Raw genomic sequence first — 15,765 nt, forward strand, 5'->3', positions numbered from 1 at the left:
AGAAAACCATTTGTGCTTCTAGGATTTTAAACGATCTCAATGTATTGCCTTAAAATTTTAAATAATAATAATTTGCTGTAAGTAATTAATTACTCCTTTTAGAAAGTCTCTTTAAGTTTTTTTAACTCCTTTTTCCTTGTTTTTTAGGCAAAACCTATGTGGGTCTAAAAATTGTTCAGGCCCTTCTAACCAATGAGCCTGTTTGGCAAATTAGCGTCCAGAAGTTTCCCATCTTGGTTGTGTGTTACACTAATCATGCTTTGGACCAGTTTCTGGAAGGTAATATCTATAGGCAAAATTGTTCTCTGTTGAGAGTTCTCTGGTGGTCTGTGGTTAGAATTATGGGCTTCACTGCCGTGGCGCAGGTTCATTCCCTGGTCAGGGAACTGAAATTCCACAAACCACATAGCACAGCTGAAAAAATAAACTTCTCTATTAAGACATATGTAGTTGAACCATGAGTGACTTCAGTTGCTCTCTGTTGCACCTTGAAGAAAGTCCACAGTCCGTCCTTACCATGACAGGAAAGGCTGTGTGTTATCTGTGTGCTTGTGCTTAGTCGCTCAGTTGTGCCTCACTCTTTGTGACCCCCTGGGCTGTAGCTCACCAGGCTCCCCTGTCCCTGGAGATTCTTCAGGCAAGAACACTGGAGTGGGTTGCATGCCCTCCTCTGTGTGTTGTCTGCTCCAGCCTAAGTCTGACGCTCTTGTCCTACCTCTTCCCTTGTTCTAATTCCAGCCACACTGATTGTCTACAATTTCTTGTCTTCCTCCAGCTTTTTCTTGGCCCATACTGTCTCCTCTGCCTAGCATGTACTTTTTCTTTTCTTCTCTCTCTCAGTCTTGATGCATCCAGCCCAGATGGTTCCAGCTCATTCCTCAGGTCTCACTTCATATGGACTTTCCTTCTTGCCCCAAGTCCTGTTGTATTTTTTCTTTTAAGACTTAATTGCCACATATGTAACTATTTATTTGTATGTCTCTACCCTGAACTATAAATGCTAAGAACTTTGGTCCTATTTCTGCCTGATGTCACAGATCCTGACACATTCTAGACACTCAAAAAATATTAATTGCATTAATGAATAAGTATTTATTTTTTCTTTGGAAAATAATGCTTAGACTATTATTTTCCACTCTTTTATATCATTCATTCATCTACATTAAATCTTCAGTATTCCTGGAGTCTCAGTTTAAATTAGATCCTCAAAAATTAGATCCATACCCCACGCAACTAGTTAAGGTCCCCTGTTACACACTTTTAGTATGTATTTGTAGTATTAAATTTTATTAAGTTAAAATGTTTACATGTCTTCTCTGGTAGACTGTGAGTCATGAGAACAAATGAGGAACTGAGCCTGCATTTTGACTACTTTAGTTTCCGAACCTAGCCTGGCACATAATAAGCAGTCAGTAAATATCTATAGAGTGAGGAATAGAGAGCATTTACTAATGCTTACTTTGGGCCAGGCACCCCCTAGAAGCTAGAAAGATATTCTCGTTTATCCAGACCATAGCCCTATAGGGAAAGTATTACTGTCTTCAAGTCATAGACAAAGAAACTGAGGCTCAAGTTAAGTGACCTGCCCCAGGTTACATAGCAGTAAGTGGTAAAGACAACACTTGGGTCCCCAGGTGTCCGAGTCTAAAGCCTTTGCACTGAAGCATCACACTTTACTGCTCTGCAGATCACGTCATCTCTCGGGCCTTCTTGTTCACTGGTAGGGTAGATTTCCTGTAAATACCAGTTTGTACCCTAAGGGACCAGCTGCATCAACACCCCAGACACATGCAGCTCTTACCCAAGAGAATCCAGCATAGCTCCTCTTAACTCTGCCCATGCTCCACTTTGCTCCTTAGGCATCTACAAGTGTCAAAAGACCAGCATTGTGCGTGTAGGTGGAAGGAGCAACAGTGAAATCCTGAAGCAGTTCACCCTGAGGGAGCTGCGGAACAAGCGGGAATTCCGCCACAACCTCCCTATGCACCTCCGAAGGGCCTACATGAGTGTAAGTCCCAGCTTCGGAGATCTGAGGTTGCTCAAGGGAGAACCAACCAAGACAGCAGTGGCTTTGTGGGTGGGCAGGCCAGGGCAGATAGGGAAGTGCCACAAACCTGGGAACGACCCAGGTTCCTTCCAGCATTCCATTCTGCTAATCCTATGGTGGGATCTTTGCCCTCATAGCCCAAGATGGATAAAGGACAGAAAAGGGCACACCACCCCTCCCAGCCCCTGCCAGGACCTTAAAGCTACTTCTCCCAAACCACCCATAACACTTCTTCCAGCCTGTTGGCCAGGTAAATATCATCTAGCTGGGCAGTGTTGTGCCCAACCAAAACTCTGAATTCTTACTACTAAGGGAAAGAGAAGTCTCCACCATGGTATACTTGGTCTATTTTCCTGTTGTATTATTTGTTTCCTTTTCTTACTAGTGGTAGGAGGCTTTTAGACATTTTAGATACTAATCCTCTGGTTTTAAGACTAGCTGTTCCTCTGTTACCTTTGTTTTCCCTCAAGGCAGAGACTGAGTTCTGCCGAGCATGATGACATACTTCCTCAGCCGCTTATTTCCCTCTGCTCTTGGTAGATCATGACAGAAATGAAGGAGTCAGAGCAAGAACTGCATGAAGGGGCCCAGACTCTGGAGTGTACCATGCGTGGGGTACTACAGGAACAGCATCTGGAGAAGTTTATCTCTCCCCAGCACTGGAAAAGCCTGATGAATGGACCAAACCAGGTAGAGGGGTCGTCCTGTGGGGCACAGGCCTCTCTCGCCCAGGACTGGGAGGGAGCCTCCGGCAGAAGCAGCAGTCGAAGTATTAGCTGCAGTCTGCTGTGATGCTGCTGTGACGTGAAAGTTCCTGCTCGGGAGAAAAGTCACCTGAATGTACTAGTCAAAAATAAGACTCTAGAGCCAGTCTGCTGGATATGAATCTTGATTTTGCTCTAGGCGGGTTACTTTTTTTTGTTCCTGTTACCTCTTTTATAAAGGGGGATAGGGACTTCCCCTGGTGGTCCAGTGGTTCAGACTCAGCTTCCACTTCAGGGGGCATGGGTTTGATCCCTGGTCAGGGAACTAAGATCCCACAAAAAAACAAAAAACACACACACATGGGGATCATATTTAGTTGAACTATGTGAAATTGCCAATATTTGTAAATTTAACTTGCAAAAAGGCAGTCTTTTACAGATCAACTTAATTCTTATAGGATTGTTATTGGATAAGCAAGTTAATATCTGTAAACCTCTTAACTATAGTAAGTGTGCTCGAAGTATTTATTAAATGAAACTAAATCATAGCAAGGCAACTTAGCATGTATAGAGGGCCTGGGACTTGACAGACTTGTCACACAGACTGACTGTGTGACTTGAGCCAGTGTGATCCTCAGGTCCCTCAGCGGTCAACAAGAATAATAATGCCTGCATTCAAAGGATATTATAAGAAGTATCTGATGTACTCTGGATTTTTTTTTTCTCTTTTGGCTGTGCCACGCAGCATACAGGGATCTTAGTTCCCCCACCAGGGATTTTTCTAGTCCCTCCTCAAGTTGAAGTGTGGAGTATTAACCACCAGACTACCAGGGCAGTCCACGACGCAATCTCTATAAAGTGGGTGTCCAGGAATCCAGTGAAATGGTAGCTGCACTATCAGTGGGTTGGCATTTCCAGGGTTACAAACCCAAAAACTTAAAAAGGGTCAGTCAGGTCATGTGACTGACTGAAGCAGGCTAGTTAACTGTGTTGTTAAGTAGTGAGGACTGAGACAAGCCGGAAAAGGCATGGCAACAGCGCTCTTCAGCCATTTGTTGCCTTTCAGGAACAGAGGCTCATTGTCCCCATAGCTCCTGATTTTGTCAAAAGAAGCAGGAAAATTTTGTTTTTAAAATTCTGTACGAGTTCTATTAACAGACCCAGTTGCCCAAACATTGCATTTTTAAGAGAGTTCTAGGGAAATTACCTTTTGATCCCTTGAGAAGACCTTTCCTTCATACTGAGTTGTCATAGAATTCTAATTGACTAATAATTCTTCTTTCCTCAGGATAGTGAATGGGTTTGCTTCCAGAGTCGGAAGCATTCCATGATGTTGGAGTTTCTCGGTCTGGGTGTTGGTTCTTTCACCCAAAGTGTTGCTCCAGCAGCACCTGAAAATACAGGTAAGAAGTGTAATGGTGGAATGTGGTTAAGACTAGAAGAGCAAGACTTTAAAGTAATGCCCAGAATTTATAAAGAGCTATAATCAATCAAAAAAGACCAATAAAAGCTTAATAGGAAAACAAATCAAAGACTTTTAAAGAAGCATATCACAAAATCTTCATGGTCAATAAACATGAAAAGTGCTCACTAGACACAAGAGGAATTAAAACTACAATAATATACTATTACACACCTACTAGACTGGCAAAAATTAAAATGTTTGATGTAACCTCATACTGATAAGAATGTGAACAGTGGGAACTCTGATATGATACTAGTGGAGATATTGATTGGCAGAACCACATAAGGAACTCAAATGTCCATTCATGTGGATCAATTACCATCTATTCAGATAATGGATACAACTGTAAAAAGGAATGAATTACAGCATATTCAGCAATATGATATGACTCTCAGAAACATAATGAAAAAAGCAAGTTACAGGAAAATATATTCAATGTGGTTTCATTTATTTAGAACTCAGAAAAGTCAAAGCTAGATAATGCATTATTTAAAGATATATATACATTATATCCTAGAGAAGGGAATGGCAACCCACTCCAGTATTCTTGCCTGGAGAATTCCATGGACAGAAGAGCTATGGAGTTGAAGAGTCGGACACAACTGAGCAACTAACACACGTACACACATACACTATACATGTGGTATCATCGACTCAATGGACATGAGTTTGAGAAAACTCTGGTACATAGTGAAGGACAGGGGTACCTGGTGTGCTGCAGTCCATGGGGTCACAGAGAGTTGGACACATTTGAGTGACTGAACAACAACATGTATATGGTAAAGTTAAAAGGGAGGAATAAGTAATAAAAAATTCAAGTTAGTACAGCCCACAAATGTCTTCAAAGAAATTGGTAACTTTCTGCTTCTTAAGTCGGGTGGAAGATACCTGGGTGTTCATTTTATATATTTTTATCACTTAAATTGCATGTTTATGTTGTATTCTTTCCTTTGTATATGTATTGACATAAGTAAAATCTCCCTTAAAAAGGCATACATTCATGTGATTTTCTAAATGTAACAAAAATGTGGGTAAGGAAACATGTCTTTCTCCCCTTCATTCCTCCTGTGTTTCTCTCAGCGGAGGTGACCATTTAAACCTTGGGAATGTCTCCATGCATCTAAGCTCTAGTAGGTACCCTTGTTTACCCTTTGATGTTAAGACTCTCCATCCCTGTCCTGCCTGCTCTCCTCTCTTAGCCCAAGCAGAAAGGGAGGAGGAGGAGGAGGAAGGGGAAGAAGACGGTTCGCTGATTGAGATCGCAGAGGAGGCCGACCTGATCCAAGCAGACCGGATGATTGAGGAGGAAGAGGTGGTGCGGCCCCGGCGACGGAAGAAGGAAGAGAAAGGGGCAGTCCAGGAGCTGGCGAAAGTACTTCTGGCCATGAGGCTAGACAACTATGGCCCCGGGACTGCAGCCGGGCAGGAGCAAGCTGCAGGAGAGTGGGAGGTAACTCACTTCCTCACAGCCCTTGAAAGCCCTAACAGAGTGGGAAAGGGGATTTCAGTTATTACCGCCAGGGGATTGTGGGTTAAACTCTCCCGAAACAGACCTGAGACCATCTGTCCTGACCTGATTTTCACCTTCTTCTGTTGCACTATATTCACTTCATTCTCATAATTAGCTTAATTTACCCTTTTACAGGGCTTCCCTTATGACTCAGCTGATAAAGAATCCGCCTGCAATGCAGGAGACCTGTGTTTGATCCCTGGGTTGAGAAGATCCCCTGGAGAAGGGAAAGGCTACCCACTCTAGTATTCTGGCCTGGAGAATTCCAGGGACTATATAGTCCAGTGGGTCCCAAAGAGTCAGATACAAATGAGTGATTTTCACTTTTCATTTACCCCTCTTACAACCTAATCCTTGTATAAGATAGGTCCAGTTTTCAAGGGTATAAAAATTATGGCCTTTTAGAGGGGTCCTGCCAATAAATGCTAACTTAGAAAAACAGGAAGCAGGTAGCTGAGGACTTCTCTTGAATTTTTAGAGAAATGTAGCACATAGGAGTCAGATCAGACACTGATGGCCTTAGTGCTTGGTGCTTTTATAGATATTCTCAACAGCAAACCAGCCAGGGTGTTAGGATTTTAGAGGATTCAAGTAAAACAGAATGAAGTAAGCTGTATAGACTGAATGGAGTGTTTCTCCTTCATTCACTTTGAAATTGGTTATTTCTTTTAGAGCCAGAATAGTATAAATGCCCAGACTTTCTGTCTTCTCCTTCCTTTGATGGAACCCTGGGGTCCTCAGAATTTACTGTGTGTTACTATGACGATAGAACACTGAACCCTATTGATGATCTAACGGACTTTGAGGGCAGGTTTTTACTGATGCAGCTTTCTCCAGTCTGCTGGCTTTGAGCCTGATCTCCTAGTTCAGTTCAACGTCTGTATATGTGAGGGACAGAATCACGATCCCAATTAGAAGCATGGATTGGGCATCTCTCTGCTGTGGCCTTAGGAGGAGTTGATTGTTTGGTTTTGAAGCAAAGGGGAGTCCATAATATTGTGACGTCCATCTGGCATGCTAGTCCTTCTAAAGGCTCATGGCCTCAGATTCTGACAGAGCCAAGGAAGAGTACTTTCTCCTAAATGGTGCTTTTCACCCACGTGTTTAAGATACTATCTTGATATAATAGCATTAAGACCATCTTAGCAGGGTTTGTATAGCATTTAATGAGAGAGACTTATACCTCCACTATCGTCATGATGTATGTTTTAGGAATAAGAAGCAGACTATGGTCAAAAGACACCCAATAATAACTAGTTTGCCAGCACTCTTCTAAAGTGCTTTCCATGTATTTTACTGCTTCAGTCAATCCAGCAGCTCTATGAAGAGGTACTGTTATTATTCCCATTTTATAGAAGGGAAGGCTGAGGCACATAGAGGTTCAGTAAGTTACTGTAGGTCTCACAACTAATAAGTAGTAGATGGGACTTAGAACCAAGACATACTGGCTCCAGAGCACTCATTTAGCAATGAAATATCTGTGGGGAGAGTGTGGAACATTTAAGAAGTGTCCATCAGAGATGACAGTTCCATTTTTCAGTGTGCTCTGGCCCCCATCTTAGAACCAGGCCCATCTCTGCTCAGTGACTGACTGGTATTGATATCTGCAGACCCAGCGCAGCCAGAAAAAGAGAATGAAGAAGAAAGTGAAGGTTGAGCTTCGCAAGCTGAACACCATGACTGAGGCCGAGGCCAATAAAATCCAGGATGTTTGGCAACTGGACCTGAATTCTCGCTGGCAGCTTTATAGGTACAGTGCCTGTCCCCATCCTCCCTCCCACCCCCAGCCAGTCCATGTAATTTCCCCAGGGTGTCCCTTTCCTGTTTCTAGAATATAAGCCCTTCAAATCCTCAACATTAGTGCTAACTGATGATTGATCGAGCACTCCCAATGAGCTGAGTGCTAGATGCAGCCGTGGGATAGAATAGACACACTTGGCTCTACCCTGTGGGGTTTAGAGTCTAACCAGGGAGACAAATCTTGTTCCACAAATAAAAAGTTACAAGTAGGCATCACCACTGAGAAGGGAAGAACCAAGGAGCTGAGAATATTAGAACCAAGGAGCTGAGCTGGTCTGAGCTATCCAGGAAAGTGACACTGGAGGCAAGACCTGAAAGATGAGTAGGCCTTATGCAGGCCAGTTGGGAAGGGGAGCAGGTGAGCTTGTGAGGACCACATGCATAAAGGCCTCCAGACGGGAGGGAGCATGTTTGTTGGAGAACCTGAAAGAAGGCAACCACCATGGCTGTGGCTCAGACAATGGAAAGTGAGGCCAGAGAGGGAGGCAGTGGGCAGGTTGTGCAGGGCCTGTTAGGGCTGAAGAGGAAAGTTGGAAGGTTTTATAGCAAGAGTGCTGACATAAACTGTTTTACTTACGGAGAATTGGGGGAGGAGGGGGGAGGGGACTTGGCAGGAATGGAGTAGAGACAGTTTGTGAGAAATGCTTCTTGAAGCTTTTAAAAGTTCCTTACTCTTGTCCAGTAATTAGCATCTGTTCTTTATCCCCCTCCTTCCTTAGTTCCTGACCACTTACATACATCTCTCTGCACATCTTTTTTGTTGGGCATTTTTTGTTGTGCAGGACTCTTCAGGTCCCTGCACATCTGGGTCTTGTCTTCTTTCTCTGTGGCATGTAACCTCCTCTAGGGTATAGGTTCCACATATGCATAGGGCACACTGAAGGGGATTAAACCACTTCTCAAAGAGCACGTGGCTCCCTCTCCTTCATTCTTCACATTCTTCAGGCTGTGGCTCCAGATGTACCAGGCTGACACCCGCCGAAAGATCCTCAACTATGAACGCCAGTACCGCACGTCAGCAGAGAGAATGGCTGAGCTGAGACTCCAGGAAGACCTGCACATCCTGAAAGACGCCCAGATTGTAGGAATGACAACCACAGGTAAGAAAGCATGGAGTTCACGGTTGGTGCCAGATGCCTATCAGATTATCTGGGACAGGTAAAGAGAAGCTTCTTTAGTAGGTTAGAGGAAAATACCATGAAGAGCTCTGGAGAGCAAGCTCTGTTTTGGATTCTCTTGGTGAAATTCACCCTCCTGCTTCCATTGTATTTGGAACTTCAGCAGCTAATGATCCCAGTGCCGAGGTTCCAAACGCAGTGAGAGCAAGTGCTCAGCAGTGACGGCATGGGGACGCTGCTGCTCTGGAGACGGTCCAGCAGCACTCATTCTTGTCCAGTGGTCCCCAGAGCCCTGGGTGGACGGGAGGACTCAGCTGGAACAGACCCAGACCCAGGCACCAGTCCTGTGACACAGAGAGTCCAGTACATCCACTCAGAGGAGTCTTCTCTTCACTGAAGGTGCTGCCAAATACCGCCAGATCCTACAGAAGGTGGAGCCCCGGATCGTCATTGTGGAAGAGGCTGCAGAGGTCCTTGAGGCCCACACCATTGCCACACTGAGCAAAGCTTGCCAGCACCTCATTCTGATTGGGGACCACCAGCAGGTAGGCCTGGGCCCTCTAGAAGATGAACTGACTCTCTGCAGGGGTGGGATCAGACAGGAAGACCCTGGCCTCTGCTTCCTTCCTCCATCCTCAGGCTTGTTGGTGGCTTTCTGTGATTCCTCTTTTCCTCACCTCCCATGTCCAGTGTAAGAGCAGGTCCTCTTAGATTTGGGGCGTATTTTAGAAGTAGCGTCATCTATGCCATCTGGCCTCTTTGCTGTTTTTAATTTACCTTGGCATTTTAAGTGGACTCTTAAAACAGCATGCTCCTCATCCTACTGCTTCCTTTTTTTGCCATGCTGTAATCCATTCCTCATAAAGGAACCAAAGTGAATTTTTTAAAAAAACTGAAATCAGGTCATGTTACTCCCCAGCTTAAAACCCTTCAGTGGTTACCCATTGAACTTAATATAAAAAATATAAAAATCAAGCATCTTAAAGTGGCCTACAAAGACCTATATTCTCAGGGTACAGCCTGTTTCTTTGACCTCACCTCACACCACCATCTATCTCATTTGCTCTCTGTGTTCCCAACTCCTGTCCTTTCTGTTTCCTCTTATGGCTTCCTTTTTGAATGACTAGCAACTTCCTCCATGCTGGTGTCAACTCAGATGTCACTCTTCAGGGAGACCTATTTAAGGAACCTCCACCCCCAGGCATTCTGTCACTTCACCCTTATTTCTTGGCTTCATGGTCTTTGTCACTCTTTGCCCTTAGCCTGTTAACATCTAAAGCCGAGCCTGGAGCCCAGAAGTCACTTGAAAAACATTTGATAGGTGGGTGGATGAGTGAATGGTTAACATACATTTTTAGTGGACAATCCTCAGCCATGTTTTTCTTTTCAGCTGCGCCCCAGCGCCAATGTGTATGACCTGGCCAAGAATTTCAACCTGGAGGTGTCCCTCTTTGAACGGCTGGTGAAAGTAAACATTCCTTTTGTCCGTCTGAATTACCAGGTGAGAAGCTAGATCTTCATTATTACCAAATGTCCAGGTGAAGGCTCCTGGCAGCCTGCCAACGGCCAACAAGAAAGGGTTCATAAAATAAAGCTAGTTTAGTAATGAAATGACTCTGGCTGATCTTGTTTTCTGTTTTAAAATAACACAAGACCAGCCGTGGTGAGTTTGTGTCAGATGAAGAAGTTGTTTCTCTTCTGCTCTTTTCTCCCTGTTTTTTTCAAATGTCATCTCTCCAGATTTTCCACTAGCAATTTAGTCTTTAAAACTGTCCATTTATTCTCTGCCCATGTGTTTAATGACATACATGTCTTATTTCAGCACCGCATGCGTCCTGAAATTGCCCGGCTTTTGACCCCTCATATTTACCAGGATCTGGAAAACCATCCTTCTGTTCTCAAATATGAGAAGATTAAGGTGAATCTGCTTTACCTGATCTTTCTCTGATGCTGTCAGCAACCTAGGAAGTTATCTTTTTCCTCAGGACGAAAAGGGGCTTTCAGAAGGGTATACAGCCAGCTTTCTAAAAAGCTAGCTATTGGGAATTCCCTGGCAGTCCAGTGGCTAGGACTTAGTGCTTTCACTGCCAGGGCCCAGATTCTATCCCTGATCAGGGTACCAAGATCCCACAAGCCGAGCAGTGGCAAAAACAAAGCAAAGCAAACAAACCAAAAACCCCAAACAGTAAAAAGAAAAGGAGTGGTACAGAGGTTGAGAACACACACCTGGGTCTTTGAATCCCAGCTCTGCCATTTAGTAGCTGTGTAGCCTTTACCAAATTATATACCAGTTCTAAGGGTAAGGGTCTTCTGTACAGTGAGAATAATGGTTGCTGCCTGATTGCATTACTATATTGCAGGAGATAATGTATATAAAGCACTCAGCACAGCAGATGCTCATAAATTAAAGATTGTGGTACAGAGTATACAGAAGCCTTCTAAGGTTCCTCCCCAGAACAGGGCCGTGGCCAGCACACATGAAGCTAGAAAAAGCTGCCATGAGTAAACCTAACATGTCTTCTTTTTCTTTCCAGGGGGTCTCTTCCAACCTTTTCTTTGTAGAACACACCTTCCCTGAACAGGAAATCCAAGAAGGCAGAAGCCACCAGAACCCGCACGAGGCTCGCTTTGTGGTAGAGCTGTGCAAGTACTTCCTGTGCCAGGAGTACCTGCCCTCCCAGATCACCATCCTCACCACCTACACTGGGCAGCTCTTCTGCCTGCGCAAACTCATGCCTGCCAAGACCTTCGCTGGTGTCAAGGTCCATGTGGTGGACAAATACCAAGGGGAGGAGAATGACATCATCCTCCTCTCGCTAGTACGCAGCAATCAGGAAGGCAAGGTGGGTTTTCTCCAGATATCCAACCGCATCTGCGTGGCCTTGTCCCGCGCCAAGAAGGGCATGTACTGCATTGGGAACATGCAGATGCTGGCCAAGGTGCCTCTGTGGAGCAAGATCATCCACACCCTTCGAGAGAATGATCAAATCGGCTGCGCCCTCCGGCTCTGCTGCCAGAACCACCCCGATACCCACACTTTAGTATCCAAAGCTTCTGACTTCCAAAAAGTGCCCGAAGGAGGCTGCAGCCTACCCTGTGAATTCCGGCTGGGCTGCGGGCATGTCTGCACTCGTGCCTGCCACCCCTATGACTCCTCACACAAGGAGTTCCAGTGCATGAAGCCATGCCAGAAGGTGATCTGCCAAGATGGGCATCGGTGCCCTCTTGTCTGCTTCCAGGAGTGTCAGCCTTGTCAGGTGAAGGTGCCCAAAACCATTCTCCGGTGCGGCCATATACAAATGGTCCCGTGTTCTGTGCCTGAGTCAGATTTCTGCTGCCAAGAGCCTTGCCCCAAGGTCCTAAAATGTGGGCACAGGTGCAGCCACCCATGTGGTGAAGACTGTGTATGGCTGTGCTCAGAAATGGTCACCGTGGAGCTCAGGTGTGGGCACAGACAACAGATGGAGTGTGGTCACACGGGGGGCCTCAGGCACGGCCTCACTGGGCAGTGTGCCTCCAAGTGTGGCAGCACCCTGGACTGTGGGCATCCATGTCCCGGCTCCTGCCACAGCTGCTTTGAAGGGCGCTTCCACGAGCGCTGTCAGCAGCCCTGCAAGCGTCTGCTCATCTGTTCACACGAGTGCCAGGAGCCCTGCACTGGCGAGTGTCCACCCTGCCAGCGGCCCTGTCAGAACCGCTGCGTCCACAGCCAGTGCAAGAAGAAGTGTGGGGAACTGTGCACTCCCTGCATGGAACCCTGCATCTGGCGCTGCCGGCACTACCGGTGCACCAGACTCTGCTCTGAGCCCTGTAATCGACCACCATGCTACGTGCCTTGTACTAAGCTGCTGGCTTGTGGCCACCCGTGCATTGGTTTGTGTGGGGAACCATGCCCCAAGAAGTGCCGTGTCTGCCACCAGGAAGAAGTCACCCAGATCTTCTTTGGCTCTGAGGATGAGCCAGATGCTCGCTTTGTACAGCTGGAAGACTGCAGCCACATCTTTGAAGTGCAAGCCCTAGACCGCTACATGAATGAGCAAGGTGACGAAGTGGCCATCAAGTTGAAGGTCTGCCCTATCTGCCAGGTACCCATCCGCAAAAATCTGAGATACGGAACCAGCCTCAAACAGTGCCTGGAAGAGATTGAAGTCGTTAAGGAAAAGATCTTGGGCTCAGCAGGGGAGATCGCAGTCAGCCAGGAGCGACTTATGGCCCTACTAGAGGGGAAGAACCTCCTCTGCCAGCTGCTCCCGGAAGATTTCCTGAAGTTGAAAGAGAAGCTGGCCCAGAAGAATCTGTCAGTGAAGGACCTGGGCCTTGTTGAGAATTATATCAGTTTCTATGACCACCTGGCTGGCCTATATGATTCCCTGAAAAACGTGGATGTCTTAGAGCAAAAGAAAGTGAGGACTCGATTAGACCAGGTTCACAAATGGCTCGCCAAGAAACGTTTGAGCTTCAGCAGCCAGGAGTTGGATGACCTCCAAAGTGAAATCCAGAGGCTCAGATACCTGGTGAACCTTCTGACCCGCTGTAAGATGGCCGAGGGGAAGGTGAGAGGCAGCGTCGCTGAGGAGATCCGCACTGTCCGGAGCATCCTTGAGAGAACGTGTAAGTTCACCCAGAAGGATGCACAGCTTGTGCAGAGAAAGATGGACGCTCTGAAGGCCCTTCTCCCCTGCTCTGGCCTGGGCATCTCAGAGGAAGAGCGAGTGCAGATCGTCAAAGCCATGGGTTACCCTCGGGGCCACTGGTTCAAGTGCCCCAATGGCCACATCTATGTGATTGGCGACTGTGGGGGAGCCATGCAGAGGGCCACGTGCCCTGAGTGTCAGGAGGTGATCGGGGGGGCAAACCACACGCTGGAAAGAAGCAATCGGCTTGCTCCCGAGATGGATGGAGCCCAGCACCCTGCCTGGTCTGACACGGCCAACAACCTGATGAACTATGAGGAGCTCCAGAGGATGATGTAGGGAGGTGGCAGCCCACTGCCTTTTGCCCTGGCCACCGCAGGGCTGGGCCAGCTCCCTGCCAAAGGAACTGAAGGTGGTTTATTATTGTCTTTTAGTCTTAGCACCTATTTAAGGAGCCACTTTTAGGGCTTGCCCACATTTGTTTCTAGATTTACCCCCTGCGCTAGAGTAAGCACTTTACCTCCAGAACTGAGAGCAAAGTTAACAGATTTCTCTTCTTTTTCTCTCCTACAAGTTAGTGGACAGACTGCCTGGAGCATGTTTGGGCTTCCACCCAGGGCTGCCTGTAGTGTCTCTGGGTCCTGACTCAGTCAGATGTTCTTTCTCTGCAGTGCTCCAGAGGCAGATATGAGCTCAGTGAAGCAGACTCATTCTAAATTGCCAGGCCCTAACTTGCAGGCTGACTTCTGCTCTAATAAACAGAGGCCCAGAATTGTTGTTTGTGAATTATCATTTCAAGGAGCACAAGAACTCTTCCTCTTCTCCTTGGGCACCTTCGTTCCAGGAGAGGGAGGCATGTGATGAGACAGACTTCGCGGACCAATCATGACCCAATTACATATTCACTGAGGGGGGGAAGGTGTGACCCCACAGCTGGGGGCTTGTGCAGCAGGCCTAGGCTAAGGAGTGACTCCCGTACCCTTCCTGTGACTTGCACTTTGGGATGGTGGAGGTTACTTTCCCTGTAGTAGGGGAGGTGCACTGGCTGTGCTGGTTCCCCAAGGCCTTGAGTGGAACTAGACTCTGATTTGGTACCAGAAGCACCTATCCAGTGTGTGGCCCTTTGTCCCGACCCCTCTGTTGCAGCTTTGACCTGGCCAGGGCTAGCGTGCCAGTGGCTTCCGCAGGTCCCAGGTCCACACCAGAAGCCAGCCCCCAGGTCTGCCTGCGTACATACTCCCTCAGTCCAGTGTTCCCTATAATTGACACTTAGGCATCTCAGGTCTTTCTAATGTTGGCAAGAAAACATCCCTTTGCTATGTATACATTTCCTTTTTTGTCTTTACTATGCACTTTAGCCTATAAAGCCAATAAAAACAATGATTGAGAAAACCAGTGGTCTGTGTTTGTCCTCAACTGTTAGCAGCTCAGGGAACTTGAGATGGTAAGGATGGGGATAGATGCACTGCCTACAAGGAAGCCCTTCATCTTCTATGGAAGGGAGAGGTTTTCTGTTCTTTGTTGTTGCTGTTTTTGGCTGATAAGTCATTTTTACTCTTGGTAAAAAGAAAAATTTTCAACTTGTACAAAAAGGGATACTTGAAGTTTCCTTCCCCAGTGGCAATCCTAACAGCTTCATGAGTCTTCCCAGAGATAATCATACCATACATTTGTAATATCTAAGCCTTTAAATAGATATTCTCCTGGAATGTAAAGTCAAGTGGGCCTTAGAAAGCATCACTACGAACAAAGCTAGTGGAGGTGATGGAATTCCACTTGAGCTCTTTCAAATCCTGAAAGATGATGCTGTGAAAGTGCCACACTCAATATGCTGGCAAATTTGGAAAATGCAGCAGTGACCACAGGACTGGAAAGGGTCAGTTTTCATTCCAATCCCAAAGAAAGGCAATGCCAAAGAATGCTCAAACTACCGCACAATTGCACTCTTCTCACACGTTAGTAAAGTAATTCTCAAAATTCTCCAAGCCAGGCTTCAGCACTACATAAACCGTGAACTTCCAGATGTTCAAGCTGGTTTTAGAGAAGATAGAAAAACCAGAGATCAAATTGCCAACATCCGCTGGATCATGGAAAAAGCAAGAGAGTTCCAGAAAAACATCTATTTCTGCTTTATTGACTATGCCAAAGCCTTTGACTGTGGATCACAATTAACTCTGGAAAATTCTTCAAGAGATGGGAATACCAGACCACCTGACCTGCCTGAGAAACCTGTATGCAGGTCAGGAAGCAACAGTTAGAACTGGACATGGAACAACAGACTGGTCCCAAATAGGAAAAAGGAGTATGTCAAGGGTGTATATTGTCACCCTGCTTATTTAACTTATATGCCAAGTATATCATGAGAAACTCTGGGCTGGAAGAAGCACAAGCTGGAATCAAGATTGCCAGGAGAAATATCAGTAACCTCAGATATACAGATGACACTACCCTTATGGCAGAAAGTGAAGAGGAATTAAAAAGCCTCTT

General features: G+C 46.1%; 1 protein-coding gene across 1 annotated transcript in view; it reads left to right on the forward strand.

Annotated features, from left to right (window-relative positions):
• Positions 1 to 14,673, forward strand: part of ZNFX1 (zinc finger NFX1-type containing 1) — a 26,461-nt gene extending 11,788 nt beyond the window's left edge. The window contains exons 4-14 of the mRNA XM_040248112.1: positions 148 to 279; positions 1,860 to 2,008; positions 2,588 to 2,737; positions 4,040 to 4,154; positions 5,416 to 5,666; positions 7,337 to 7,476; positions 8,472 to 8,626; positions 9,044 to 9,189; positions 10,035 to 10,145; positions 10,467 to 10,562; positions 11,179 to 14,673. Of these exons, the coding sequence (XP_040104046.1) occupies positions 148 to 279; positions 1,860 to 2,008; positions 2,588 to 2,737; positions 4,040 to 4,154; positions 5,416 to 5,666; positions 7,337 to 7,476; positions 8,472 to 8,626; positions 9,044 to 9,189; positions 10,035 to 10,145; positions 10,467 to 10,562; positions 11,179 to 13,617 (3,884 nt within the window). The 3' untranslated portion in view covers positions 13,618 to 14,673. The remainder of the gene's footprint in view (positions 1 to 147; positions 280 to 1,859; positions 2,009 to 2,587; positions 2,738 to 4,039; positions 4,155 to 5,415; positions 5,667 to 7,336; positions 7,477 to 8,471; positions 8,627 to 9,043; positions 9,190 to 10,034; positions 10,146 to 10,466; positions 10,563 to 11,178) is intronic.
• The last annotated feature ends 1,092 nt before the right edge of the window (positions 14,674 to 15,765 follow it).

Source organism: Oryx dammah, unplaced genomic scaffold (genome assembly GCF_014754425.2).
Source record: "Oryx dammah isolate SB20612 unplaced genomic scaffold, SCBI_Odam_1.1 HiC_scaffold_10, whole genome shotgun sequence".
NCBI classification, from domain to species: domain Eukaryota; kingdom Metazoa; phylum Chordata; class Mammalia; order Artiodactyla; family Bovidae; genus Oryx; species Oryx dammah.